At 57.2% G+C, this 22,591-nt stretch overlaps 10 protein-coding genes across 10 annotated transcripts; 5 read left to right on the forward strand and 5 right to left on the reverse strand.

Moving 5' to 3' along the window:
• Window positions 1-639: 639 nt before the first annotated feature.
• On the forward strand, window positions 640-1,086 carry F5144DRAFT_487464 (Yippee/Mis18; the record flags this gene model as incomplete). The annotated part of the gene is made up of 2 exons (XM_066785610.1): window positions 640-738; window positions 853-1,086. The coding sequence occupies 2 exons, from the start codon at window positions 640-642 to the stop codon at window positions 1,084-1,086; spliced, it is 333 nt and encodes a 110-aa protein (XP_066644752.1).
• A 225-nt stretch (window positions 1,087-1,311) lies between these two features.
• Window positions 1,312-1,870, forward strand: F5144DRAFT_567597 (uncharacterized protein). Its single transcript, XM_066788601.1, has one exon. The coding sequence runs from the start codon at window positions 1,514-1,516 to the stop codon at window positions 1,715-1,717; it is 204 nt and encodes a 67-aa protein (XP_066644753.1). The 5' UTR covers window positions 1,312-1,513; the 3' UTR covers window positions 1,718-1,870.
• F5144DRAFT_530115 (uncharacterized protein) lies at window positions 1,871-4,145 on the reverse strand. The gene is made up of 3 exons (XM_066786913.1): window positions 3,579-4,145; window positions 2,572-3,518; window positions 1,871-2,495 (listed from the first exon to the last, which is right to left on the reverse strand). The coding sequence occupies exons 1-3, from the start codon at window positions 3,675-3,677 to the stop codon at window positions 2,231-2,233; spliced, it is 1,311 nt and encodes a 436-aa protein (XP_066644754.1). The 5' UTR covers window positions 3,678-4,145; the 3' UTR covers window positions 1,871-2,230.
• A 401-nt stretch (window positions 4,146-4,546) lies between these two features.
• On the reverse strand, window positions 4,547-5,533 carry F5144DRAFT_486119 (uncharacterized protein; the record flags this gene model as incomplete). Its single annotated transcript, XM_066785531.1, has 1 exon — window positions 4,547-5,533. The coding sequence occupies one exon, from the start codon at window positions 5,531-5,533 to the stop codon at window positions 4,547-4,549; it is 987 nt and encodes a 328-aa protein (XP_066644755.1).
• A 1,058-nt stretch (window positions 5,534-6,591) lies between these two features.
• Window positions 6,592-7,175, reverse strand: F5144DRAFT_488126 (mitosis protein DIM1-domain-containing protein; the record flags this gene model as incomplete). Its single annotated transcript, XM_066785641.1, has 3 exons — window positions 6,592-6,912; window positions 6,971-7,017; window positions 7,112-7,175. The coding sequence occupies 3 exons, from the start codon at window positions 7,173-7,175 to the stop codon at window positions 6,592-6,594; spliced, it is 432 nt and encodes a 143-aa protein (XP_066644756.1).
• Window positions 7,176-8,073: 898 nt separating this feature from the next.
• Window positions 8,074-9,681, forward strand: F5144DRAFT_546575 (uncharacterized protein; the record flags this gene model as incomplete). The annotated part of the gene is made up of 1 exon (XM_066787416.1): window positions 8,074-9,681. The coding sequence occupies one exon, from the start codon at window positions 8,074-8,076 to the stop codon at window positions 9,679-9,681; it is 1,608 nt and encodes a 535-aa protein (XP_066644757.1).
• A 176-nt stretch (window positions 9,682-9,857) lies between these two features.
• F5144DRAFT_181273 (tRNA-splicing endonuclease subunit Sen15) lies at window positions 9,858-10,755 on the forward strand. Its single transcript, XM_066782722.1, has one exon. It carries the CDS (start codon window positions 10,097-10,099, stop codon window positions 10,574-10,576), a length of 480 nt encoding a protein of 159 aa, XP_066644758.1. The 5' UTR covers window positions 9,858-10,096; the 3' UTR covers window positions 10,577-10,755.
• F5144DRAFT_181058 (dehydrogenase-like protein) lies at window positions 10,632-12,336 on the reverse strand. Its single transcript, XM_066782721.1, has 7 exons — window positions 12,157-12,336; window positions 12,046-12,100; window positions 11,833-11,979; window positions 11,067-11,667; window positions 10,979-11,007; window positions 10,832-10,924; window positions 10,632-10,784 (listed from the first exon to the last, which is right to left on the reverse strand). Exons 1-7 carry the CDS (start codon window positions 12,239-12,241, stop codon window positions 10,688-10,690), a joined length of 1,107 nt encoding a protein of 368 aa, XP_066644759.1. The 5' UTR covers window positions 12,242-12,336; the 3' UTR covers window positions 10,632-10,687.
• A 3,917-nt stretch (window positions 12,337-16,253) lies between these two features.
• F5144DRAFT_181344 (uncharacterized protein) lies at window positions 16,254-18,533 on the forward strand. The gene is made up of 2 exons (XM_066782723.1): window positions 16,254-18,169; window positions 18,224-18,533. Exons 1-2 carry the CDS (start codon window positions 16,638-16,640, stop codon window positions 18,339-18,341), a joined length of 1,650 nt encoding a protein of 549 aa, XP_066644760.1. The 5' UTR covers window positions 16,254-16,637; the 3' UTR covers window positions 18,342-18,533.
• A 649-nt stretch (window positions 18,534-19,182) lies between these two features.
• Window positions 19,183-22,277, reverse strand: F5144DRAFT_181360 (uncharacterized protein). Its single transcript, XM_066782724.1, has 5 exons — window positions 22,149-22,277; window positions 21,731-22,080; window positions 21,441-21,666; window positions 21,069-21,382; window positions 19,183-21,018 (listed from the first exon to the last, which is right to left on the reverse strand). The coding sequence occupies exons 1-5, from the start codon at window positions 22,164-22,166 to the stop codon at window positions 19,314-19,316; spliced, it is 2,613 nt and encodes an 870-aa protein (XP_066644761.1). The 5' UTR covers window positions 22,167-22,277; the 3' UTR covers window positions 19,183-19,313.
• Window positions 22,278-22,591: the final 314 nt, after the last annotated feature.

Consider the following 22,591-nt stretch of genomic DNA (forward strand, 5'->3'; position numbering starts at 1 on the left):
ACTCCAGCAAGTCCTAGGCTTAGGATTCAATGACCACCAGAACTGCCATCTAACAAACTCCACGGTCAGGCTTTCTTAAAAAGCCACACCTTCTTACCATTACATCCCATATTTTTCCAAGCTAAGAAAGAGATTCACATTTCCACTGTTGGTTGCGGTATTACCACCCCGTGCGTGCTCCTTATCTGCACCTTCCCTTCCTTGATTGTCATCGTCACTCTGCTCTCCTTGCCTCGCTCTGCCTCTATCTCGGGTTTCCTCTTCCAACGGGCCCCTAGATCTGGTCACCTCGGCTTCCATACACCCGAATTCGGATTTTAGAGGGAAACATTCCGCACAGTGCCGCTTCCTCCCGTGAGCTCGTCCTTGCCCGCCACAACACCGTCTGCCACGACGTGCCCCGCACCCGATCACAAGGCATCAATCGACCTGGGCCATCCACTGCATCCGCCGTCGAATATTCAAGCTCATACTCATTTGAATAGAGTCGACTGATAATTAGGATAAACAAACAGGACATAGACATATCTTGCATATTGTCCGCAAACAGCGAAGGGCGCAACCTCTCCCAATCCCTGGGCCTTCCCAACAAACATACACACACATTCTTAAAGAAACAAACGCAGGCACACAGCAACCATGGGCCTAGCATACAACACCTACCTCGACAGCAACCGCGTCTACGGCTGTAAGGGCTGCAAAACCCACCTCGCCAACCATGACGACATCGTCAGCCGGGTACGCACACACCCCCTGCCCTGCCCTCCCTTCCCCCTCCCACTATCCTCGGGTCCCCCAACCACACCCCAACCAAAAGAAACCACACACTAACCCCCTCCTCCCCCTCCCTAGAACTTCCGCGGCCAACACGGCAAAGCCTACCTCTTCAACAGCGTCGTCAACATCGAGACCGGCGAGCCTTCCGAGCGCAACATGACGACGGGGCGGCACGTGGTGCGCGACATCTCCTGCCGCGTCTGCAGCGAGGTGGTCGGGTGGAAGTACGACAAGGCCTACGAGGCCAGCGAGAAGTACAAGGAGGGCAAGTTCATCCTCGAGGCCGAGCTGCTCTGCACGGTTAGCTAGGAGGGGCCTGAGGAGCCGGCCGCACCCATGGCCCCCGTGCGCGCGCGGCCGGAGCGGTCGGGGCTGCCGGTGGTGCCGGAGGTGCCGGAGGTGTCGGGGCTACCGGTGGTGCCGGAGGTGCCGGAGGTGTCGGAGCAATCGGTGGTGCCGGTTGTGCCGGTTGTGCCGGTGCCACCACGGCCGATACCAGACCGGCCGCCGCCGACGGGGGTGGTGCTGCAGGCCCCGGTGCCAGTGCGGCCGGTGCCAGTGCGGCCGGTGCCAGCGCGGCCGGTGTGGGCGGAAGATGATGGTGAGGATAATGCTGACCCGGGTGGAGCATAGTGGGATGGCGGAAGAAGGGTAGGAGGGAAGTTAGTTGTTGATCCTGGGACCGGCGGTCGGCACACAAGGCACACGCATCGCATACAAGAGGGGTTATGGTTGGATGGCTGGGATTGGGGTTTACTTCCCTTTCGTCGTGCTTCCTTTTTTCTTTTCTTTACTCATACTCACGGACGGAGACACCGGGGCATCACTGCAGTTAAGGGTACGCGGTTGGGGAATGGGGTTTGGCGTCGTCGGTTTTTATTTCGATCATTACATTACATTTTCAGAATGGGGGACGGGTCTGCCGGGGCTATTGTCATGAACCAAGCATCACGGAAACCTAGAGTCCAGCAGCAATTCAGTCTCACCGCCCAAGCCGAAAACACACACCCATCTTGGGTACATAAGTAGCATCAAGTTCACTGAACAGAGTCTCGCATGAGGGCTCCCAATAATATCACTTTCAAATATGCCAATCTCACTATAATCGGTTGCTTGCGATATGATTTGGTTTAGTGTAGTGAGCAAATCTGTCCTTACGCCCTTACTCCGCTAGTTATCTGAGACGTTCCCCTAGCTGTGCCAAATTGAATGAAACGAAATATGCATATCCTGTCCGGTCTCTGCGCCTTTCCGATGATGTTGATGATACCATGTACCATGCGCCCTACCAACCCTATACCCACTGCCTGTGACACGATACGATCCAAACGCCGCCGATGTGATATCTACACCATCAGCTCCCTCAGACTGGCTCTCTGCTAACGTACCATGCGAGCCAGTCAACCCTATATAAACAACCCCCACTCACTCACCCACTCAACTCCCCCACCCCCTAGTTATGCTCAATCGGCTCCTCCGGCAGCAGCTCCTCGACCTCGCGGACGCGGAGGAAGGCGAAGGGCGGCTGGACGACGCCGTTGAAGAGGAAGGTGAAGTAGACGAGCAGGGCGAAGCCGAGCACCTGCAGCCACTTGAACGTCTCCCAGCCGAGGCCGAGCGAGACCATCCAGATGAAGAGGGTGCGGCACGTGTCGATGGTGGAGCGCGCCGTGGCGCTGACGCTGCGCGTGACGGACAGGCCGAAGAAGTTGAAGCCGCTGGGTTGAGGGGAGGGAGAGGTTAGCAGACTGTATTTTTGTAGGTAGGATGGAAACAGAAAAAAAGAAAACTCACCCGATGCTGATCATGATCATGACACTTGACACAAACACGCCCTTGTTCTCCCAGAACTGCCGCCAGCCCTCCACCATATCAAACGGCCCCAGCCGGCCGGCCTCGGTCCTGCCCACCGCCGCGTGCAGCACCACCATGCTCAACAGCGTCACGCTGAAGCCAAACACGCCCTCCCAGCCCACCACGCGCAGCGGCTCGATCGCCGACCTCTCGAGGATCCACTCCTCCAGCACAAACTGCGTCGCCGTAAAGATCTGTGCGCCTGCAATCATCAACACACCCACAATCACCCGCACGGCATCGGCATTGACCTCCTCCGGCTCCAGCCCCACATCCGCATGCTTCTTATCCGGCTGGATGGCGCCGGCCAACCCGACAATGCCCACGCCCGTCATCACGCCCACTAGCGACAGCCACTGGAACAGGTGCAGGTGGCGGCGCAGGAAGACCACGCTGAACACACCGACGAAGAGCACCAGCGCGCCGCGCGTCATCTGGTAGATGGAGGCCGCCACCAGCAGCAGGCCCGCGTTCATGAGGGTGGTGCCCAGGATGTCGCAGATGGCGGGGAGGGCCAGCAGCGTCACGCGCCAGCCGCGGAGGACGGAGGGGCAGTCGTGCGGCTTGGGGGCGCCGCAGTCGTTGAGATCGCTCCCGTCGTTGGGGGAGGGGTTGAGTGGCGTGGTCGAGCGGATGCTGGCGTTGTCGTCGGCATCGCGCGGGCGCCCGGTGGTGTCGTCGTTGTCGATGGTCGCGATGGGCTGGTAGCTGGCAGAGGCGGCTGTGGTAGTGGGCTTGAGGTAGCGCCGGTAGAGTGAGATCAGGCCGACGACGAGCCAGCATCCCATCTCGCCGACGAACATTTGTAGGGTCTGGATTACCGGCTGCTCGAAGTGCTTGCGCTTCTTGGGGTCTGGGTTGTCGCAGTCGCGGACGCAGAGGTTGTCCTGGTGACAGTAGGGTTAGTAAGAGTGGGTAGGAGATGCGCAGAGAGGCCTGAGACATACCTGATACTTGGTCAGGAGCGTGTTGCAGACGCCCGTAAATAGCATCATGGCCACCAAGAACGGGATGATAGCCCGCGCGGGGATGATTGTTGTCGCCATTGTTGCGGTTGCAGAGAGCGACACCTCAACAACAGGAACCTAGAAGATGGGATACGATACGATGGAAGGGTTGTCGGAAGGAGCGGCAGGGAGGGGGTTGAGGTGCCTGGATAAAGACACCGGGTCGACGGGATTGAACCAGAGCGTGCTAGGCCTCGGGACGAACAAGTATCAAACTTTGTCCAGTCGCCGAATGCCTCGATCTGGTGTTGAATAGAGGGACGGGGCGTCCCTTTCTTGTTGAAGTTGGTGAAGGGAATGACGGGAGCCCAAGGCAGGTGATGCCTCCGGTTCGGGCCTTGTGTGTGTGGAATGGAAAGGCTGGGCGCCTCAGATAACGAGACCGCATGACGCTGCCCGGTGGTGGACCCTGGAGCCCGCAGCCCGTCGCCCTGCTGAGTGATAGGCTGCCGCGGGTTGGAAGATAGGTAGGCGGAGCATGGACCCCGACAGGCTGCCCCATGTGCCGTGGCAAGCGTGGCCAACAAAGAGCACCCATTTGGTGGGTCTGGACCCCAGGCTTCGGTGGCCTTGCAGCTCCGCACCCAACGAGAACCTCGATGGACAAGGTGTGACAAACAATATGCAGCTGGGCATCGAGATCGTCAACTTGCAGATGGAGGTGAGGAGCACTAAGAAAAATGTCAAATGGGTTCATGCCTTGATTACGAATACAACAATGCAATGATGATAAATCTAACGATAAACCCAATGCTCTCAACGCTAACTAACCATTAACTATCACCAGTAGCCTCTGCCGTGTATGCTCGCTTGTTCCCAACGCCATCCATCATAACGGGTATCGTGTTTTTGCAAAATCAACATATAAAACCAACTCCTGTTCTTCCGATGATGAACCCCCAGAAACCCTACTTCTCAGGGTCCCCCTTATTCTTTTCCTTCGGCTTCTTGTCCTTAAGGTTGTTGTAGTGCGGGATACCCAACCCCTTATCCCGCGCCAGCCTCTCCCGATCCCTCTCGGTCAGCGGCACACCCTCGATGCTCTTGACCCTCTGCCCTTCCTTGAACTGGACCCAACCACCCACCATGGCGATCACCATGCCAATCCCCACCAGGAACCCGGTGGCCCAGCTCGGCCGGTCGTACCTGTTCATGCCCCACATGATGCCGCAGAGGCCGCACTGCGCGAACGTGTTCAGCACCATGGACCAGATCACAAACTCCACCTTCCACATCCTGGTCGCGGGCGCCCGCGTGCCGGTCAGCGGCGCGCGCGCCATGCTCTTCTCTGGGATGGGCACGCAGCTCGGGGGGACGTCGGGCGTGACGTTGCCGGGCCCGACATCCACGGGCAGGTCCTGCGTCCCGGGCAACCGGAACCAGCTGTTGTGAATACCGGCCAGGCGGCGGAGGCCTTCAGGTTTCCCCAGGACGCGGTACTGGAGCAGATAGTACAGGTCGCGGAAGCGCCAGGGGGCGAGGCCGAAGGCCGTGACGCAGAAGAGCCCCGTGAGGATCTGGGCGTCCCACTCGATCCACTTGCGGCGCGGCGAGTCGATGTCGTCGCACGAGGGGTAGCACATGGCGGGCGAGGCGTTGCAGAGCAGCAGGAAGATCATGCCGCCCCACGCCACCACGTTGAGCCCGTAGATGGTCCAGAAGAAGCCCATGGGCGTGGTGAAGAAGCCCCAGAAGGCCTTGAGCCCGTGCTGGGTGGCTTCTTTGAAGGGGTATTTGGGCGGGAAGTGGTAGCCATTCTCGAACGGCTCCGTCAGTTCTGGCCGGGCGAGGGTCGCTTCTTCTGACGACGTGACGGGGGTGGCGCCCAGGTCTGACGTCCGTGGTTCTCCTAGGTTCAGCGGCCGGTTCTCGCCATGGTCTACGGATGGCGGCATCCCGTCTCTTGGTGTCGCCTGGGGCGACGGTACGGGTGAGAGTGCTCGCCCGTCAAAGTGCGTATGTCCAGGACAGATCGAGGAGGCGAGGTCGTTCGTCAAAAATGTGTATGAATGAACAGTAAAAGACGAGCGGGCCCAGTGCGTTGTTCTGTCAAGCGGGATCGGCAGACTTTATGGAGATGGAGATGCGATTAAAGTTCGATTTGGGTCAGGGGAGGTTGCTCCACGGAAACTTGGTGAGGAAATAATCGTCGGACGAAGTTGGTTGGGGCCAATTGGAACTTATCGGCCGGGAAGCAGAAATTAAGGTGCGATGACGTTGGACGGCAATGAAACTGGTCGTGATACCTTGAATTGGGAAGTGGGAGGCAGAAACAAATATTAACTCTGAGCGTGGGACCAACAGGGCCGTCTGCGACGACCAACGCGGGTCCAGGGGCGCAGGGCACAGCAAGTGACGACACACTTTCGTCCCGATCCAAAGCAAGCTTCTCGGTTGATGCCGCAGCAGCGGCCTGCTTGCGTGGCAAAGAGACAGCGCAAGGAGACCAGTAAAGGGAGAGCCGACAGGGGTTAGCGGTCTGGTTTGCCCGAGTCAGGATTAGCGCATTAAGGCTCTGGCGCTGGGCAATCTGGGCGATCTGGGCGCTCTGGACCGCTGCCGATCAAAGTACGAGTTAAACGAGCACGACAAGTGAAAACCGATCGCGAAACACGCGGACACGGTGCTCCGAAGCCCAAGTCGCACGACAAATTCTCAAGGGATCCATGCATTTTATGAATATCCATCGCTTTCCCCTCCGCCTCCATCGCCGGTCCCGGCTCCCGTTTTGTCGAGCCGGTACGATATGCAACTCCGCCTCCGTTCCCACCGCAGTTAAGATCATGCTTTACCTGCAGAGCAGTGGTCTTGCAGCCGGCAGGCGAGACAACTCCGCCTTTTCGTAGCTCGATGTTCCACGGTGGTCCCCTTGTGTCGCGATCCCACAAAACCCCCTCCCCTGAACAACCACAACCACAACCTGACACCCGAACCTTTCCCATCCACCAGAACACTAATACTTGTGCCTCGTGCTGTAATCCTTCGGGCTCACCACCAAACCGCGGCCCTTCTTGGCGCCGCGATACACCGTCTCGACGATGTCTATGAGCTCCTGCTTGTCCTCGAGCACCCAGTTCAGCTTGTTGTTGTTACCCGTGCCGAAATCGCACATGATGTGTTTATTGCGGAAGAAGAACATGATGGAGCACGGGTCGTACAGCTCGTACATGGCGTTGAAGTCGGGCACCTGGTCGATGTCGCACAGGTAGATGACGGCGAAGTTCTTGACGCGCTCCGCGATCTTGAACAGCGCCTCGTCCTGCCGCATGCAGTCCTGGTGAACGGGGTTAGTTGAGGGGTGTATGCGGTTGAGCGGGCTGGGAGATACTTACCGGGTCGTGATCGCGCCCGAAGCGGATTACGACAACTCGTTCTTCTTCTGTGGTTGAAGTTAGCTGCTGGAGAGTCGGGCTTTGGTTTCGGGCTGTGAGCAATGGGCAAGAAATGATTTGGACTGGTGAGTTGACACTAACCTGAGACGATGGCCTGGTCCACGTGCCAACCAGAAGGCAAATGCGGAAGCAGCACGGAACCCATTTTGTAGTTTGAGTGAGGTGTAAAGTTGCTTTAACTTGTTCCGTGTAAGTTGATGACGTTGATGTCGATGTTGATGTTGGTTGAGGTTGAGGTTGAGGTTGAGGACGGTTGTTGAAGGCCCCGCGGTGCATGAGGCTGTCCTCTTGTGACTGGGCAGCTGGCCATGATTTCAAGTACTCTTTCGTAATGCAGGGTTGTTCGGTACCGTAAATTACCATTCTTTCACGCACGCACGCACACTTCAGGCAACTTTCAACAAGATAAATAACTAACAGGGAAGACCGGATGAAGTATTAAATACTCTCTACATTTCGCTTTGTTTTTTTCCTTTTAATGAAACTTCGGGCTGTGACTTTAGAGAAGTCATATATTTACAAGCCAAAAATATTCCTCCTTTTTTCTCTCATCGATCGGGTTACAAACAACAACAGATCGCCCTTTCTGCCAGGTGTAGCCTTCCCAAGGTGGCCGTGATCTCCAGTTAGTTTCCGTGGGATACTCGAGAGTAGGCCGTCGTTTCGTGTCAAGAACCCCCAGGGCGCTGTTCTGGGATGAGGGAGGGAAAGCGACAAGTCGAGAAGAACAAGGGGCCGGCCGCCGGCGAAGGCCCGCCATGATACCATGATACCTACTTACCTACTCAATGCATGATTGGCACAAATAGGTCTGTTGAAACTGGTTAGGGGTTAGGCAGACCGGTGGGCAGCGGTAGTGGGACTCTCTTTTTGGCCTTCTCGGTTGAATTGATTGGCGCCCGCTCGACATGCGCCGTCTCGCTGCGGCCTGGTAGGTAGCCTTGTCTTTTTTTTTATAAAAGTGGTCGAATGCGCTGCTAGTTTCTGGTCTCGGGCAGGAACCTGCCGGCCTTCCTGTCCATCTACAGACAAATACCACCGCCATGGCCGAGGCTTTTGCGCCGAACGCTGTGGAGATAATCATCGAGATCTGGAACAAAATCGAGGAGAGAATCGAGGAGCAAGAGGTCGCCGAGGCTCTGGCAGCGGACCTCTCCGAGTTCGGCGTCACAAGCAAACGGGTGGCTCTCCAGACCGATGTCGAGATTGCGCAGAAGGTGGCCCGCGACCCGAGTGCCCCTCTAGAGAGGAGGAAAGATCTCGAGATCCAATTTCGGCGCGTCCATCAACTGCTCGAGAGCATTCCACAAGCAATCGAAGATGTCGTCAAGAACCAGAAAAGAGGAGCTCCTTTCAAGTACTTCCGCCCACAAGCAAACAGAAAGCTCGCAAAGCTAGTGGAAAGCTACCGAACCAGTTTCCGGGACTTTGACCAGGCGGTCATTAGGGCTGATGCGGCGACCAGGGGCGACTTCTACCTCCTGATCCAACCCGGTGAGATGAAAGTTGTCGGGGATCCGCCTGAAGTTGTCTCCATTGGCGACGGCATCTCGGTAGCTCGTGTCTCCTACATGGATTTAGGGGGCAATGGAAGTGGCGTCGCCAAAGTCCTCTGGGAGACGGTGGCTAGTACCGAGGCAACCTGGGCCGAGAACGATCGCGACATGCGGATCCTGTCTGCGGCGCTCTCCGGGGCCTTGCCGCACTGGCATATACCGAGACTCAGGGGATATGAGAAGAACAAGGCTTCCAAGATGATGCGACTCGTCTTCGACCACCCGGACCCCACCCGTGAACTCTGTACCCTAGACGACGTATATGAAACCGCGGTGACGGTGCCGTCTCTCACCCTTCGCGTGCGCTTGTGCTATCAGCTTGCCCTAGCAGTTTTACACGCGCACAAACCACGAATCAATGTCGTGCACAAGCACATCCGACCCGGTAACCTGCTCCTGGCTGTGCCGAAGACGTGGAAGCAGAAGGACGAGCTGGTCATCCCCGAGAACTGGAAGGACGAGGTGGACAGTGCCGGTCGAACTGGGTCGCAGAAAGATGTTGACCTCTTCCTCTCGGGGTGGCAAAACGCGCGCACAACGACTCAGGCCACGAGGTTTATAGGCGAGTCGGCCCCCCACCGGATCATGTACCAACATCCGCAACGACACCAGGTCAACGACGTCGAGCAATACAACATCGGCCATGACATATATAGCCTTGGGGTGTGCATGCTGGAACTGCTAATCTGGAATCCATTGGTGTTCTTCCGCGGAACGGGGGAGTCGAGGCTGTCCGAAGCGTATCAGACTGCGTTTTGCGATAAAGGGTTCGATGCGGATGTTGAGATGCCCCTTGATGGAGACGTCGATCTGTCCAGACTATTCACGCAGGACGCCGAGAAAATCAAGGAGACCATCATCGATATCGCGGAAACGACTGTGGCTATTCACGCGGGAGACCGGCTCGCTAACCTCGTATGTCGTTGCCTCACTTGCCTCGATACCGTCCCCATGTACGGTGGCAGTCGGTTCCACGATGGCGACAACAAAAACCAAATATCCGAGGCATTCTCGCAAGAGATTCTCTCTGACCTCAGTAGGATTTTGGACGCGCTTGACGTAGCCAGTACGACGGACGCGGGGTGGATAAAGTAAGAGACCTACCTACCTAGGTACCTGGTAGGTAGGTACCTTAGCTACCTGGCCGTTAGAAGCTCTCGAACTCGGGTTGATCAGCATATCCTGCGCTGAGATGATAAATACCTTACTTAGAGTAATCGAGCACCACAAAGCTGGACGTTTTGCTGGCTCACAACCCGATAAAAAAGCCCGGTATTATCTCGGTACATGATGTGTATCTGGCAGGTTCACACGTGGGAGGAAAGAGCGTATAAAGGCATATTGTAACGGTCACGTGAGGCAAAGAATATGAAGCCTTAACCTGACAGTTTACCGCTGTACGTACATCGTTACAAAATACGGTACCACTGCATCCGCAAATTCAGTCAAAAACTCAACAATTGCCAACTCCGAGTCAACAACGTACCCATCCGCAGGATTTATACTCAAAATGGCGTCGTTAGACCACATCGAAGCACTCACCAAAGTGGTGTTAAACAATCTGGAATACCAACACGACTGGACAAGAGTACAACAGCACACAAAACACACCCTCCCGAGGTCACTCATTTACGGCCTCCCCCCAAAGCGCCTCTACGTGCACCCGGATGAGCAGATCGACATCATCAAGGCGGAGAAGGAGCGTGGAGAGAGTATCCCCCAAGAACCCGAGGTCGAATGGGTTCTACCACTCCACCTTTCTGAGAAGTGGTCGCCTGCTCAGTTCGCCGCTGTATTTGACGCCATCGAGGCTGTCCCGCCGGGCGGAGGAGACCTAGAGGCAGCCGACGAGGTTGGCGAGGAGGAACAATGGAGGCTTTGGAGGGGGCCGAAGCGTGGGAAGCGGATCTTGCTCGCGACCGTCCAAGACGACTCGACTGTCACCTACTACTGGATTTTTGACGGCCTTGTCAAGCCGAGGCAGAACTAAGATGTCACACACGCCATTCTAAACATGATCGAAAGCACTCTCTGTTTGGAACTACTCGGCTGTGTGCTGTTGAGGTTTCCTCTCCTCGCCCACTCAACACGACCATTCTACTCACGGCTTGAAAATGACCTTTTGCACCTTCATCTGGTCAAACAGGTCATATCCCTCAACCGCCTCCGAGAGCGGCATGATCTTGTCAAACATGAAGCTGCCGCAGTTAGCACGGGGATTTCCTCCAGCGTCGGGATCACCCACCTGAACTTATCCTGGTTCTTCACCAACACCGGCAACGCATCGGGGAAGATGGATCGGACCGGGCAGCGGCCCATCTGGAGCCTGACGTTTTTGCTGTTCCCAATTAGCACATCCACACAACACCAAAACAAGCAGCAAGCCACCCACTTATACGCCTCGTTGCCGTCCCAGGGAATCTAGCCAACCGATCAGCAAGACCACTCCAACTCCACAACCCACACAACAACAGCCTCACCTCAGCATTATGCACCCCAATACTGCTAATCACCCCAAACGGCCTAATCAAATCAAACGCGGTCCTCAACGCCGGGCTCAACCCCACCACCTCAATGACCGCATCGGCCCCCCGCCCCCCCGTCACCTCCCTCACCCTCCTCACCATCCCCTCCACCCCGCCCTCCCCCGCAAAATTCAACGGCTCCGCCCCCAGTCTCCTCGCCACCTCCAACCTTGCCGGCACACTATCCACCGCAAACACCTTGCCCGGCGCATACTCCAGCGCCGACACAATCGCGCACAACCCCACCGGCCCGCACCCAATCACCACCACCACCGCCTCCCCCACCTCCAGCCCCTGCCCGCGCAGCATGTCGAACGCGTTGCGCGCGCCGAAGAACCCCGTCGGGAAGATGTCCGCCATGAGGATCAGCGCGCGGTCGTCGGTGCCGGCGTTGGTGTCGGTGCTGGTCATGGAGGCGGGGGCCCGCACTACGGTGCCGTCCGCGTGGGGCACGCGCACGTATTCGGCTTGGCCGCCGTCGAGTTGGGGCGAGCCGAAGAGTTGGGAGTGCACGCAGCGGGAGGAGGCGGCGTGCGTGCAGTAGAAACAGGTTTTGCTAAAGAGGGGGTGGGGGGTTAGGGAGGGGGTTTGCATGGATAGGTCATGGGGGGAGAAGAAAGGGGGAAGAGGGGGCCTAGGGCGTTGTTGTGTGGTGTGGGTGTGTGATAGGGGCTGGGTTGGGGCGGTGGAGGTTGGTCTTGACTCGACTTAGGTAACTTACCAGGACACGGTGAAGGGCGTGACGACCTTATCGCCGACAGAGACGGATTGGACTTCGCTGCCGGCCTGGACGACGGTGCCGACGAACTCGTGGCCCATGATGAAACCGGTCGGGGAGGGCTGGTGGCCGCGGTAGACGTGCAGTTCACTGGAGTGGATTGTCAAATTTATACTGGTTGGTGGACGATGAGCATATTCAGGGGCGCCAACTTACGAGCCGCATAGCGCCGTGGAGTGGACCTTGACGATGATGTCTTTGGGGTCTTGCACTGCCGTCTGGGTGAGCGCCGTATTGGAGATATTGGGGCATGGGACGCGGGCTTACGCTTAGGAACGGGCCGCTCTTCGACGGCGATGTGTTTGGGACCGTGGAAAACCACGGCCTTCATGGTTGCTGGGAGGTCAGTCATGACGTGATGTATTGCTACAGGCGATTGAAGATACAATGAGATGGATGTTGGTTCAGAACGGGGGCCCGGTATATAAGCAAAATATATTGATATGTAGGATTACAAAGTCGAGCTTGTGGCGTGGGCCGTTACTCATCCAATCGCGATGAATAACCTTGATTACTCGGTGATATCTCGTAGGCAAGTGTGAATGTTTAGTGATGTGTGCCCTATCAACTCACCCCGCCTGTTGCGGCTGGCTCCATCCCGGTGCGGGGACCGGACGACGGCCGCTTTGACCGAGGCTGAGGGAGTGGACCAAGGCCGCGGTATCCCGAGATCCGAAGTTGCGATTTCGGAGCTAGCTCCGTCTTACACCAGAAATATTGTGAGTATTCTTAAACATATAAGTGAAGATACCTATTTATTTTCTCTCTACTGCCCTTGCTTGTTTGTGGGGCCGGGATCGAAAAGGAAGATTTGGTGGGGTTATTCGAGGAGCACACGACAGTTCTGTCATGTTAGCAGAACGCTGGTTGCAGTTTTCATACCCTCAACCTATCCCACTTTCGTAGGCATACCATAGTATGGATATAAATGACGTTATAATAGAATGCCGGGACGTTGGTCTGGCTTGGGCTGAGAATGAGAGCAGGTTGCGCTCTTGTCAGCAACACTGCCTGAAAAAGCAATCGTAACTGAGTCGAGACAAAAGTATAAAACAGGGCAAATATTGAGACCGCCTGAGAAATGATCACTCCAGCTCGGCCAGTAACTGACCCCCGCTGTGCTGACAGTGAAGCCAGCGAGCGGCGCGTGAAGTGAACTGGCAAGTATTGGGTAGACATCTGGCATGCCTCTTAGGGGCTCCGAATGGATGTCCTCTCTAGCCAGCCACATGGCAGACGAATTGGGGTACAATCGGTCGATTCGGGTTACTACCGCGGCAGTCGGGTTGAGAGGTCTCGTTGAACGGTATCACGGAATGTTGGGGATGGTATCACAACCATAGAGTTGGAACCCAAGAGATACGCGAAAATCTGCCATGTGAGCATCTTGTCTCTCCTCTCGCCGTGGACAACTTCTTGTGAACAACGAGTGAGCCGGACAGGAGCATCGAAATATGGTAAATCAGGGCAAGCGAACAGTCTTCGCCGGGGCTAAAGGGAATTCTACAATGGCACGCCGCGACCAATATAAGGTGTTGAGTCTTTCCACATCGCTGCTTGAAAATGGCCGCGGCCCCAATCTGTGTTCCCTGGTGTTCTGTTGCACTGGACTCGAGGTCGTCCTCTCCGAAACTCGTCCAGTCACACATTCACGCGCACCAGCGACACTACTTATTGTCTCGTTCGCGGCTGAGAGAATCGGCACAGGGAACGGCTAAACTCGAAATCGGTGGCTGCATGGCGTTCCGCCCAGGGTACATGTGCTGTTCCGTGGCCCAACCAAGGCCACCGAATCCATGAAGAGAAGCGATAGCAGGTGACACGCCTCATTCTGTGGAAGTTTGGGCGGGAGCCGTTGCTGAAGAGCGGGCGAATCTTACCGCCGCATTTGGTGGGACCCTTCGATACTTGGGAACACGGAGAACCAATCTCGTGTTCGCCTCACCATCTCGAGGGAAGTCGATGCCATCGCGGGTCTGCGCTGCGGCGGTCCTCTTGCCCATGTCGTACAGAGGGACCGATGCAGCGGCTCATGCCTAACGGGGCCCAGTTCCCGACAAACAAACAAACATCGGGACGGAGAAAGCTCAAAAGGGCTGAATGAAGCCGAGACAAGAGCGGAGCCGTGACGCCTCTCGAACGGGGGAGCGACCAGCTTGGCCGAGCACGCCGCTCGAGTTGCTTACTCTGCAGTGTGTCCGATTACGCTCCGCAGAATGCGACCTGCCGTCCCTGCAGGCGGAACGGCTGGTGAGTGGTCACCGACCTGGGTGTGATGGTCTGCATGGAACATTGCTGTCGTCGGTGTTCCTGGCAGGGGATAGCGGCTTAAAGCTTCGGAGGGCTTTTTCTTGGCTCGGAAAGGAAACTTTGCTGGGAAGGGAAGCGATCTGAGGTTGCAGTGCGAGAACTCTTGGGGCTCCGCTGGCACTTGGCTGAGAGCGGCAAGCTCCCGGCATGGATTTCGGACTGACCCGTAGCATGACGCTAGGAATCGACCGATGAGGCCGCGGCTCTTCTTGGCTTGAAGAGGTGGTCCCTAGCGACACCGACGGGACCGAGAAGACGGGCCGGTTGATTGGACGATGCAATCGAGCAGGGGTTTGGTTCGAGCTTCGTTTTCCAGATGAATATTTTCGCAGAGGAGCCCAGAGTATCGATTTTCGCGAATAAAACAGCCAGGGCTCGCCCTGCTTCATGGAGAAGTTGGGCGGATCGAGATGCAGTTTCCTGTGACCGGATGGGTAAAATTTGGGGCTGGCTTTCCACAGCTGTCTGCGGTGCTCTCCCAGCGCTCCGTTCCTGGGATCTACCGGGCCGGCTTGGTGATTGCGGGGGTTCCAGCCCAGAGTTTCCTGCAACCCCAGACAGACCTGAATGGATTGCGACAGATTTTCCCCATGCTGCAGGAGTGTGTTATCAACACAGGTGATACGAGACGACAATTTACCGTCACTGCATGCCGAGTCCCCCTTCACGACTTGTTGCTAATCATAGAATGCACAAAACAGAGGCTCGAGAGACCCCTGGGCTGTGAATCCCAAGACGAACCCCCATCCTCTCAACCTCAAATGCGAACTAGTTATGTAGGAGATGAGATGACGCCACATACCCAACCCAGCCACGAGCACGCTGGTGGTGCCAGGGGGTTCCGAGCCTGTCGGAGTCAGCAACAGCAAGAGACCAATAACGAGAATGCGGCGAAAATGGGCTCGAGAAACTTTGAGGCGACGATTCAAGCCCTACGGGAGCGTCGCCTTGCTTTGAAGATCATGGGTAGGTACGGGCCTGCTCGAAAGAGGGAAAAAAACCGGGAGAAAAAAAAATCCCTTTTTTTTTTCTCGGACTGGGTTGCGCACAAGTAGAAGGTGCCAACTCCTACCACACAGCAACGTGATGAAAACTCGGAAATTGAGGAATGGGGAAACGGAAATGGGGCGAGACGGGGAATTCATGCCGGCGGAGGGTGCTCCTTCTCATAAAACTGAAATCCCATCTGTTGGTTGTGTTCTGCACAGAAAGGGCGACCGAGGACTGGAATGCCGGGCAGCGGAGGGCGGGTCCCACGGGTCTTTGGAGCTCAGGCTCTCCCCAATGGCAACCCAACAGGGATCCCCGCAATTCCCAGTGCCTCAACATTGCATCCCGCCCACGGATGGATACCTCGTTCCGTTCCCCCTTCCTTCACTTCACACATATCGCCTTGGCCGTTGCATCCGACTTTACTGTGTGCGCAAAGGACCAGGACCAAAAGCGTTGCATGTTACGCGTGCGAGAAAGGGGTCGCCCTCCATCACCAAGTACAACCGCCGAGTCCGAAAATCCGCGGTGTGCACTAACTCCCGACCTAGGTACAGTCCAGCCCAGCCAGTGCATCCATACCTGGCCTGGGTTAGGTAGTTTGGCGCCCAAGCTGCTGTCATTGCGGCTCAACCACACTGAGCCTCATACCCCCCCGGCTGCAGCAAAGCTCCCATGAGCCGCAGCTCTTGTCGACGATCAAAACAATTGTGCCGACACCCAACCCAACCAACCCTATCGAGTAACTCCCATCCATATTTTGGAGTTTGCGGTACCGGCCAGAGGGGAGCTCGAAATCCCAACGACCCTCGCTCCCTGGGGACATAACCATAACCTGGTTCATTAATTCCAGCAACTACCCTCTTTTAACCTGACCTCTCGTTTCGCCCTTTTTGGTGCCGAACAAACCCCAGCCGTTACGGCCTTGAGCCGCAATTCTGCGCCGGGGAGCCCAGCCACCCCCCTCACCCTCCCACCCCGACAAGTTTGCAATTTACAATCCCCCGCTCAATCAATCGGTCACGGGTTCGCTTCCGCTCTTCTTTCTTCTCAGCGCAACACACGTCCTTTGAGCTGCCTCCCTGTGTTGCGCCGCGTCGATCCCCGTCTCTCGTCCTCGTCGGCTGCTTTGCGGCTCTTATATGACCACTCCCCGCCTTTTGCGCGCCGGGGCCCCAGCTGCACTTGGGAATTCCCGCGCCCCAGGCTGTCGCAGCCTAGTCTTTTAACACACCGGGGACGGCTCCCTCCGCCGGATTTCCCGGGAAAAGAAAGCCGGAGGAGACGGATTTTGGCGGACACTCCTTTCGGAGACGACCCGAGTCGAGTGTGGGATTGCGGGTCTCGTTGCTTCGGCTTCCCGTCCACGACTCGGCCATCGATGGCGAGCTAATGCCCGATTGCTCTATCTATGAGTCAAACCACCAAGTGTGTTCCTTCAAGAGACCATGAGTACGGACGCCGCTTCCCATCTTGCACAAGTTCCGGTTAGCGACGTGTACGATCCTGATGACGTATTACCAAGGAACAGCCCATTGTTGGAGCCGCGACGTCCCAAGCTGAAACTATCGCCGAGTCCGGCTCCCACCCTCTCCCCGTCACCTGTGAGTCCTCCTAGCGGGAAGAAGTCCAAACGTCGGAGAGGACCGAGGCCGAGCCAGGGCGATGTCATCCTGATCAGTCATCTTGACGAATACCGGCGCGGAACGGCGGCCTACGCAGCCGATCTCAATCTTGAGTGGACATCCGAAACCGAAGACCCAGAGGACGCGGAGGACCAAGAGGACCAAGAGGACCCGGAGAGCCTGGAGGACTCGGGATTCCGCGCAGATTCTATGTCTGTCCGCGACGCCTCCCCTGAGGAGCAACAGGTCGACGGAGAGAAGGATCGTGAAGGACCGAGTAAGATAAACGGCGGGGAGACCGGCATTCAGGGGAAGGCTTCAAGCGCTTCTACCGAAGAGGATATGGGTGCGTTGGATCTAAAGTCTTTGGCAGCGGGCGCCCTTGCTGCGTTCACGGTGCCAGAACCCGATGCCGGGCCGACGCCACCGGTCACCGAGAACGATGTGGTGGGCGGAAAGGCGCACCCAGCGCCCACAGCTCCCATGGCGATACACACAAAACCAACCGAATTCCGGAAAAATGAGCGGCATCCCCCGCTCGCCATGCCCTCTCCTTACAGCCCCCACAGCATGTATTCGCCAAGGGAACAGGGGCATACGCCCTCATCGCTAAAGATGGATATGAGGTCACCGACTGCTAGCATACACTCGAACAGCCATAGCGAGGGTCTACCGCCGATCCAGAGCAACTCACCGCGATACGAGAGCAATGCGCAGACACTACCCTCTATCAGATCCCAGCTCGGGGACATCCCCCATATCGGGAGCAGCCATGGTGCGCCAAACGGTATGAGGGGCTCACACCACGGATTTCCCGGATCGCCGCCGGGTACAGCGCGTCTTCCCTCTCTACACTCGCATCTCGCGTCACCTCCCATACCACCCGCCGAGCCCCATCGTGACCCGCTCTCTCCGACCCACCCGCTTGCCCCCCCGGCGATAAGCCCGAGATATTATCCCCAACAGAATGGTTTACATCGGCCCCACGATTTTTCCGGTCACTCCCCGGAAGCAGCCGGCTCGCACCAGCCCGGTTCTCCGCCACTGGCACCGGGTTTCGACCGGATGAGCTTGGATGTTATCCAGACAGTAGGAAATTACGTCTGCAAGGTTCCCGGTTGCAATGCACCGGCTTTCCAGACACAATATCTCCTGAACTCGCACGCAAATGTACACTCATCGGCACGGCCGCATTACTGCCCCGTACCCGGTTGTCCGCGTGCCGAAGGCGGCAAAGGGTTCAAACGCAAGAACGAGATGATTCGCCACGGCCTCGTTCACGAATCACCTGGCTATATCTGCCCATTCTGCCCGGATAGAGACCATAGGTATCCCAGACCAGACAATCTCCAAAGGTCCGTTCTTGCTTCCGCTCCTCCCATGTCTGATCGTGGACTAACAGCTACAAGGCATGTCCGGGTCCACCACGTTGACAAAGACAAAGACGATCCTCTCCTACGCGATGTCCTTGCGCAACGGCCGGACGGGCCAAGCCGCGGCCGCAGGCGAAGAGGAGTTGCAGCATAGGACCATACCCCGGTTCTATTTCCTCCACCGTCTCTTCGTTTCCCTCCGTATACCTTTCGCTGTGGTCGCCATAACGGCCCCATCTGCCGACGTCTCTTCCTGCTAGACGGGCTGTATATACACAGGCGGCTTCAGGCCGGGCGCGAGGCCGCTGCTACTGCTTCTATTTGTTTCCCCTTGATGGAAGCTCTACGTTCTCTCTCCCGCCATTTACTTGTAGCGGTCTTATTCCTTTTTTATTTTGGCAGGACGGCGTTTATCGGCGAACTGGGAGGAAGACCAGGCCTTTCCGGACTCAGCTGTGGCTTCCTCCCGCTGAGCATGTTTTGTGGACTACCCCTGATATTTATTGGACTGGGATGGATGATACCGGGATTGGGGCGCCTACGGCTGTTTTCTGATGGTCACGTCATATACCACGTTTTCTTTGCTTGGCCGACACTGGGGGTAAAATGGGAGGGGTGAAAATGGGAAGGGAAGGGAAGGCAGGGGGCAAGAGACATGGAGCAAAAGAGTGATGTTCAACAACATGACCCATCTGTCCTTTAAATGAGTCCCGTGGGGCACGCCGAACGAGATGCCTGGGTTGGCGGAAAGGCCGCTTGCGCGAGGGAACGACGGGCGCAACGCACAACGCTCGCTGATCGTTTTGGCAACATAGTCCAAGATTTTCGGCGGTATGAGGACCGATTCAATAGCGAGGATATCCATGTTGAGTGCTGCAGATTTACTTTACCTTCGCCCGTGGTCTAAACATAACGCTGTTCTCTCCGAGACCGATGCGTTGACACATGCTACTTTCCGTTGGGCCTGCCTGATTGAAATCAACAGGCGAGACACAATCATCGGCCTAGACACCTTCACAGGGCGACATGCATCGTACCCAACACCACCTAACCACCATCAAATCCAACAACCCCTATTTTTTACTTCTACCTCTTCAGATCGCGAACCATAAACAAAACCACAAGCTCAATCCTCATCCGCATTCTCCCACCCGCCCACCTGCACCACCCCATCACTCAACACCTCAACCTGCACCCCTCCACTCCCACCATCACCGCCACCTCCACCACCCCCAATCTGCTCCAACACCACCCACAACCCGCCGCGTCGCGCCAACGCCTCCCCGTTCTCAACATCCACCTCCGCCGTGCGCAGTCCCATCGCCGCGTCGGCAAATTCCCCCTCCCGCGACACCGCCAACACCGTGCGGTGCACCCCCGTGCCCACCTCCAGCGACACCCGCACCGCACTACCACCACCACCACCAGTCCCACCACTCCCACTCCCACCACCACCACCACCAACCCCCGGCGCAGAACGCACATGCACCGCCAACCGCGTCAACCGTTCCGGCACAACCCCCGCCCTCAACCTCCCCATCCCCGCCCCCGACCCCGTCCCCACCGCCACCACCGGCAGCGGCTTCCGCAACCTCCCCGCCCCATCCGCCGGCACCGGCCTCAACACCACCGGCACGGCCGCCTCCACCCGCAGGGTATACGGCGCCAACTGGCCGGGCTCAAACGTCGACAGCACCACGGCGTACGTGCCCGGCTCGAGGCGGGGGTGGGCGGCGGCGGCGCAGCCGCGCGCGTACTCGGCGCTGGAGCAGACGATGTCGCGGCCCTGCGGGTGGATGATGCGGGTGGTGGGGGACGGGGTGTAGAGCACGGCGATGTGCAGGGGCAGGTCGCGGGCGGAGGTGCTGAGGGTGAGGTGTAAGGGGGTGGGGTGGGGCAGGGTGAGGGTGTATTGCGGGTTGGTGTGGTAGGTGGGGTGGGCGGCGGACCCGCCGGCGGTGCGGCGCGTCCAGGCGCTGGTGAGGGTGGTGCTGTGGGGGAGGGGCGGGGGGGAGGGGGTGATGGTGAGGGGGTGGTGGGAAAGGAAGGTGAGGGTGAAGGAGTAGGTGGGGAGGGGGAGCTCGGTTTGGGTGATGACGAGGGTTTGGGGGGTGTTGGGGGTCGGGGTGTAGCGGAGGAGGGTGTTGGGGCTGTCGACGTAGTGGGTTTGGTGGATGCGCCGGGTGGTGTCGGGTAGGGGGACGCGGGTGCCGGGTGGTGAGGTGGCGTAAAGTGCGAGAGCCATGAAGCCGAGCTGCTTGGAGACGGTTGCTAGGGAAGAGTCGCCGCGGTCTTTTTCTGCTTTGCGTTGGCGCAGGATCTCGAGCTCGCCGTCTTGCCAGTGGCGGCTGAGAAGCACCCAGATGGGGCTGCCGGATGGAGAGAGCACGCTGTATTGCGGGTTGTGCGTGAAGACCAGTTCTTCCGTCTTGTCGCACATTTTCCACTTGAAGTGGTGGTCCTGTCGGTAGGCAAACAGTGCCGGATTCCAGTTGACGTAGAGCGAGTCAAAGTGTTGGAGCACGTCTTCGATGGCCATCCAGAACTGGTTGGACGCGCCGTCAGACGATCCGACCGTGTGCGCTTTGAGGGTTGCCGTGCTCCCAAGGCCCGTCCAGACGAGACTGTCGACCCAGGGGTTCTTGATGAGTAACAAGCGGGAGTCGTCCTCTTTTTTCAGGCCCATGACAGCGTAGTCGTGCTCCCTTACCAGTCCCAACGCTTCCTCTTCTTCTGGGAGGATATTCCCTGTCCCGAGGGTAAGAATTGCATTCCCATCGTCGTAGGCCTTCTTGATCCTGGACCATGTTTCATCAAGTTCGATTTCGTCGCTGAGTAGGTCAGGTCAGTGGTTTACTTTACGATATTACGCCCTGCTCACCTCTGAAGAAAGATCTGCTCTGGGATCCATCCTGTTAAAGCATGTAAGTCCGTTCCCGAGTTACTGCCGGGAAAGTCGTAACCGCCACGTATCTTTAGGTACGCCTTTTCGACGAGAGCTGGCCAGAGCAGCCGAGGATTGTGCCGGTCGACGACATACAGTGTGCGGTCAGTCTTGGACGCGGGAAGGCGATCATCGATGGCAACGTGGCGCCAGCTCCCGTTGAAGTACATGCGGAACACGTACTTGCCGGTCTTGGAGACGGCCGGCCGTATCCTCTCGTGATCGAAGGGATATATTAGTGAACTGAGGAGCTATCCCGGCACGTGTTAGTCATGGCTCGGGGGTTGGGTATCGAATATGGCTACTCACCGAGCCTTTCGTAGACCCAAGATAGCGAGTGGCGGCACATAGGCTAGCTACGACAGAACAGTCTGTCGCTAAATCCTGCGCCAGGTCCGTTTCCGCCTTTGCAATCATGAACTGCTCCAGGTCTCCTTCGGCACTTTCATCTCCGAACCCTGGAAGCTCAGTAGGACGCAACCAACCGGCAAAGATATCCAGCTGCTCAGGGGAAAGGGAAAAGGGTGAAGGGTCACTAGAGTGTGAGGAGGTGTTAGCACCAGGAAACAGAGCTTGTCCGCCTCGAGCTCGTCACCTACGTGTAAGTAGGGCTATTGGCATCCGAAAAGGTATCCGGAGCTGGAGCGCGCTCCCAGGGCGGGAATACATTTCCATGTAGCCGTGATGCTTCAAGGATAGCCGTTTTCTCTGCCGTTGTCAGGGGCCGGGTGGACTCGGGGACAGCTGGTCTCGAGGCGCTGCTGGCAGCTTTGGTGTTGGCCTTAAGGCGCTCTCCAAGAGCGATGAGATCGGCGAACTTTCTCCTGAACCGCTTGCGATCTTCTGGGACTTTGGTCTGGCCAGCAGCCTGCATATAGAGGTCGGCTGCGGCGATCGCGTGCTCCAAGGCCTCTTCTCCGTGGGTCTCGCCCAGACGGCGTTCGTGTTCCTGGTGTCGTTGTCAGACCCGACTAGGTCGGCAAAAAAAGCCCCAAACTTGCTATCAGAACTTCTCACTAGGGCTTGGGCCTCCATTGCTTGTTGGGTTCAGATACGTCACATCCGCGACGAAAGTATGAGGGTTTCGGGCCTAAGCCACTAAGTAACTACCTAGGTAGGGTAATCACAAGTCCTTTGGTAGGCGTATTCCGTGTCGGATGGAAACGGATAATTATGGTGATGCAATAAATGTAGAAAAGCGAACAATTTTGAAAACCCTTGCTGTTGCTCCTGAATATTTGTAGCTACCCTAACTAACATGCCAAAGGTGAACGGCATCTTGGTAATATTGGATGCCAACCTGCAAGCGGTTGCTGGCGGTGGGGTGTTGCGGGCGGGAGCTGAGATAAGAGAGTCAAGCGCCAGGGGCTGCTTGGTTAACTGCCTAGAGCCCTTTTCTCTCCTCATCAAGTGGCAGGTGGAAAGGTCCAAGGCAGACTGAGAATTTACTCCCGTCTGAG

The sequence above is a fragment of the Chaetomium tenue genome, assembly GCF_020726465.1.
Source record: "Chaetomium tenue strain MPI-SDFR-AT-0079 chromosome Unknown F5144scaffold_3, whole genome shotgun sequence".
Taxonomy (NCBI): domain Eukaryota; kingdom Fungi; phylum Ascomycota; class Sordariomycetes; order Sordariales; family Chaetomiaceae; genus Chaetomium; species Chaetomium tenue.

Coding starts and splice junctions, on each gene's coding strand:
- F5144DRAFT_567597 (XM_066788601.1), top strand. CDS start 1,514: ATGGCTGGGATTGGGGTTTACTTCCCTTTCGTCGTGCTTCCTTTTTTC.
- F5144DRAFT_530115 (XM_066786913.1), bottom strand. CDS start 3,677: ATGGCGACAACAATCATCCCCGCGCGGGCTATCATCCCGTTCTTGGTG. Junction 3,519..3,578: donor CGCTCCTGACCAAGTATCAG/GTATGTCTCAGG, acceptor TACTGTCACCAG/GACAACCTCTGCGTCCGCGA. Junction 2,496..2,571: donor ATGATCATGATCAGCATCGG/GTGAGTTTTCTT, acceptor CCCTCAACCCAG/CGGCTTCAACTTCTTCGGCC.
- F5144DRAFT_181273 (XM_066782722.1), top strand. CDS start 10,097: ATGGCGTCGTTAGACCACATCGAAGCACTCACCAAAGTGGTGTTAAAC.
- F5144DRAFT_181058 (XM_066782721.1), bottom strand. CDS start 12,241: ATGACTGACCTCCCAGCAACCATGAAGGCCGTGGTTTTCCACGGTCCC. Junction 12,101..12,156: donor AGAGCGGCCCGTTCCTAAGC/GTAAGCCCGCGT, acceptor CCCAGACGGCAG/TGCAAGACCCCAAAGACATC. Junction 10,785..10,831: donor AAGAACCAGGATAAGTTCAG/GTGGGTGATCCC, acceptor TAACTGCGGCAG/CTTCATGTTTGACAAGATCA.
- F5144DRAFT_181344 (XM_066782723.1), top strand. CDS start 16,638: ATGAGTACGGACGCCGCTTCCCATCTTGCACAAGTTCCGGTTAGCGAC. Junction 18,170..18,223: donor AGACCAGACAATCTCCAAAG/GTCCGTTCTTGC, acceptor AACAGCTACAAG/GCATGTCCGGGTCCACCACG.
- F5144DRAFT_181360 (XM_066782724.1), bottom strand. Junction 21,667..21,730: donor GCCAATAGCCCTACTTACAC/GTAGGTGACGAG, acceptor CTCACACTCTAG/TGACCCTTCACCCTTTTCCC. Junction 21,383..21,440: donor TTGGGTCTACGAAAGGCTCG/GTGAGTAGCCAT, acceptor GTGCCGGGATAG/CTCCTCAGTTCACTAATATA.